We start from the raw sequence: 3,331 nt of genomic DNA, 5'->3' as shown, positions 1-3,331 counted from the left end.
TGTGTAACATACTAACATGGGCGGGGGCGGGGGGTGTGGGTGTCTAGTAGCTCGTGGACAGATGAACAACAACAATAAGCTTCATAATTTATGTTCTATTTTGAAAAGTTTGCATAAATTTGACAGAAATTATTGAGAACGCCCCCGCGTTTGTTGATGGTGAATTCGTGACCCCAGAGACGAATGCGCGTATACTTGAGGGCTCTAGACCACCAGCTCAGCTAGGCTAGTAACTCCACCAACGGCACAAAGTACCAACACAACGCGCCAGAAGGTGCATGAAGCTGATGAAGCCCAAGGTTTGCTAGCTGGTCTGGTTATTCCGGCCCACAGCAAACACCGCCAGCACAAGCCAATCTTGCCTTGGCGTTGGCGGCTCCCTTGCCGGTGCAGCCAAAGCCTTCAGCGTTCTTTCTCCCGCGCGCTATATAAACCCCACGAATGCTCACTACTCGCCATCCATCGCCGCAAACCTCGTACAATCATCAATCAGGAAAGCAAACGAGTCCACAGCAAAGTCGAGTGCTCGAGTCACATCAGCTCCTCCTCGCTCGCTGCCCCACCTTCCATACTTGTTCTTCACGTGCGTGCCATGGAGACCCTCCTGGTCGGCAACCCGGCCAACGGCGTGGCGAAGCCGACCTGCAACGGCGTCGGCGCGCTGCCGTTGGCCAACTCCCACGCCGTCATCGCCGCGCCGCCGCCGCCGCCGGCCGCGGTGGCCCCGGCGTGCGCCACTCTCGGCCGCCACCTGGCGCGCCGGCTCGTGCAGATCGGCGCCACCGACGTCTTCGCCGTCCCCGGGGACTTCAACCTCACCCTGCTGGACTACCTCATCGCCGAGCCCGGGCTGAACCTCGTCGGCTGCTGCAACGAGCTCAACGCTGGGTACGCCGCCGACGGGTACGCGCGCTCCAGGGGCGTCGGCGCCTGCGCCGTCACGTTCACCGTCGGGGGCCTCAGCGTGCTCAACGCCATCGCCGGCGCGTACAGCGAGAACCTCCCCGTCATCTGCATCGTCGGCGGGCCAAACTCCAACGACTACGGCACCAACCGCGTCCTGCACCACACCATCGGCCTCCCGGACTTCTCCCAGGAGCTCCGTTGCTTCCAGGCCATCACCTGCCACCAGGTGCGCGCGTGTTCTCTGCTGTGTGTTAATTTCGTCGAACACCTCCGTTGGGCATCGTTAACGCCACATCACCTGTATGTATGCAGGCCGTCGTGAACAACCTGGACGACGCGCACGAGCAGATCGACACGGCCATCGCCACGGCGCTGAGGGAGAGCAAGCCGGTGTACATCAGCGTCAGCTGCAACCTCGCCGGCCTCTCTCATCCGACGTTCAGCCGAGAGCCAGTGCCCCTGTTCATCTCACCAAGGTAGGGTGCATGTCAATTTATGTCGATAATTTCTACTACTTCCTAGAACGCGTCAGATTTTGAGAGCAAACGTATCACTTCGTGTTCCATTTCATCAGATTGAGCAACAAGGCGAACCTAGAGTACGCCGTGGAGGCCGCGGCGGAGTTCCTGAACAAGGCCGTGAAGCCGGTGATGGTGGGCGGGCCCAAGATCCGGGCGGCCAAGGCCAAGAAGGCGTTCGCCGCCATCGCCGACGCCAGCGGGTACCCGTTCGCGGTGATGCCGTCGGCCAAGGGCCTGGTCCCGGAGCACCACCCGCGGTTCATCGGCACCTACTGGGGCGCCGTGAGCACCACGTTCTGCGCCGAGATCGTGGAGTCCGCCGACGCCTACCTCTTCGCGGGGCCCATATTCAACGACTACAGCTCCGTCGGCTACTCGCTCCTGCTCAAGCGGGAGAAGGCCGTCATCGTGCAGCCCGACCGCGTGGTCGTCGGCAACGGCCCGGCGTTCGGGTGCATCCTCATGGCCGAGTTCCTCCGGGCGCTCGCCAAGCGGCTGGAGCGGAACACGACGGCGTACGACAACTACCGCCGGATCTTCGTCCCCGACCGCGATCCGCCCAACGGCAAGCCCGACGAGCCACTCAGGGTGAACATCCTCTTCAAGCACATCAAGGGCATGCTCTCCGGCGACACCGCCGTCGTCGCCGAGACCGGCGACTCGTGGTTCAACTGCCAGAAGCTCAGGCTCCCCGAGGGTTGCGGGTACGCGTCTCCCAGCTGGTCCATCTCATAAGTCAGAACCCTGCACGTTTAGGCTCTCAGTTCTTAAAGTTGAGTAACGCAAAGGTTGGTGACTCCGAACAGGTACGAGTTCCAGATGCAGTACGGGTCGATCGGGTGGTCGGTGGGCGCGACGCTCGGGTACGCCCAGGCGGCCAAGGACAAGCGTGTCATCGCCTGCATCGGCGACGGCAGCTTTCAGGTATATATCCATTATTGGAACAGTCCGGGTGCTCTGTTTCTTTCTTCAATGGCTCACGCATTTGGCTCGTGTGGGTGGCAGGTGACGGCGCAGGATGTGTCGACGATGCTGCGGTGCGGGCAGCGGAGCGTCATCTTCCTCATAAACAACGGCGGGTACACCATCGAGGTGGAGATCCACGACGGCCCGTACAACGTGATCAAGAACTGGGACTACACGGGCCTCGTCGACGCCATCCACAACTCCGACGGAAACTGCTGGACCAAGAAGGTCCGGACGGAGGAGGAGCTCAAGGAGGCGATCGCGACGGCGACGGGCGCCAAGAAGGACTGCCTCTGCTTCATCGAGGTGATCGTGCACAAGGACGACACGAGCAAGGAGCTCCTCGAGTGGGGCTCCAGGGTCTCGGCCGCCAACAGCAGGCCGCCGAATCCGCAGTGATCTGCTGACGGATCTCTCCAGCGGTTCTGCAATGGCGCCTTCGGCAGTCCTCAAGTGTCCGAGCTGCTTTCAGTCAGTTAATTTGTCCGTCTGCTTCAAGTAGACCTTTTTTCTTTTTTTTTCTTCATCGATGTTGAATATGTCCACGCCGATGGGGCTGTCGGTCTTATGATAACGTTTGCAATTCAGCTGCTTGGAATTGAGTTCTAATGTAAATTTGCAATCTGTATTTGCTGCATGAATGAATCAATAACATGAACGGGAAAAGATTTCCCCTAACCTGAGCAGAGGCTTTGTGTGGCTCGGTGCGGCGGCCCTCTCGGCTGTGGGCTGTGGCCCAACATAAAATTAAAAAACAAAGGCAGGTAACTTAATCTGCTCTTCGTTGATTTGAAAACAGCTGCACTCTCCATTTAGGTGTGGTTCCTGAAAATATTTGAGACGCCATATGAAATTGCAAACGGATTTTTAGTTACAGGGTTGTCAAAAGCGGGGGTTTGATAGCATTGACGTCATTTATTTTAAGTATTCTTATTTAA

The 3,331-nt window shown here is 58.5% G+C and overlaps 1 protein-coding gene across 1 annotated transcript; it reads left to right on the top strand.

The window, feature by feature from the left end:
• The first annotated feature begins 463 nt into the window (after positions 1-463).
• LOC117847998 (pyruvate decarboxylase 1) lies at positions 464-3,071 on the top strand. Its single transcript, XM_034729304.2, has 5 exons — positions 464-1,132; positions 1,219-1,382; positions 1,481-2,131; positions 2,234-2,351; positions 2,433-3,071. Exons 1-5 carry the CDS (start codon positions 593-595, stop codon positions 2,790-2,792), a joined length of 1,833 nt encoding a protein of 610 aa, XP_034585195.1. The 5' UTR covers positions 464-592; the 3' UTR covers positions 2,793-3,071.
• The last annotated feature ends 260 nt before the right edge of the window (positions 3,072-3,331 follow it).

Source organism: Setaria viridis, chromosome 3 (assembly GCF_005286985.2).
Source record: "Setaria viridis chromosome 3, Setaria_viridis_v4.0, whole genome shotgun sequence".
Taxonomy (NCBI): Eukaryota; Viridiplantae; Streptophyta; class Magnoliopsida; order Poales; family Poaceae; genus Setaria; species Setaria viridis.
The sequence above is the reverse complement of the archived record's forward strand: the minus strand, read 5'-3'. Positions and strand labels throughout refer to the sequence as shown.

Bases quoted from the DNA above. Each gene is read 5' to 3' on its own strand.
- LOC117847998 (XM_034729304.2), top strand. From the start codon at position 593: ATGGAGACCCTCCTGGTCGGCAACCCGGCCAACGGCGTGGCGAAGCCG. The intron at 1,383-1,480 runs GTAGGGTGCATG...CCATTTCATCAG, and splicing joins CCCCTGTTCATCTCACCAAG to ATTGAGCAACAAGGCGAACC. The intron at 2,352-2,432 runs GTATATATCCAT...TGTGGGTGGCAG, and splicing joins TCGGCGACGGCAGCTTTCAG to GTGACGGCGCAGGATGTGTC.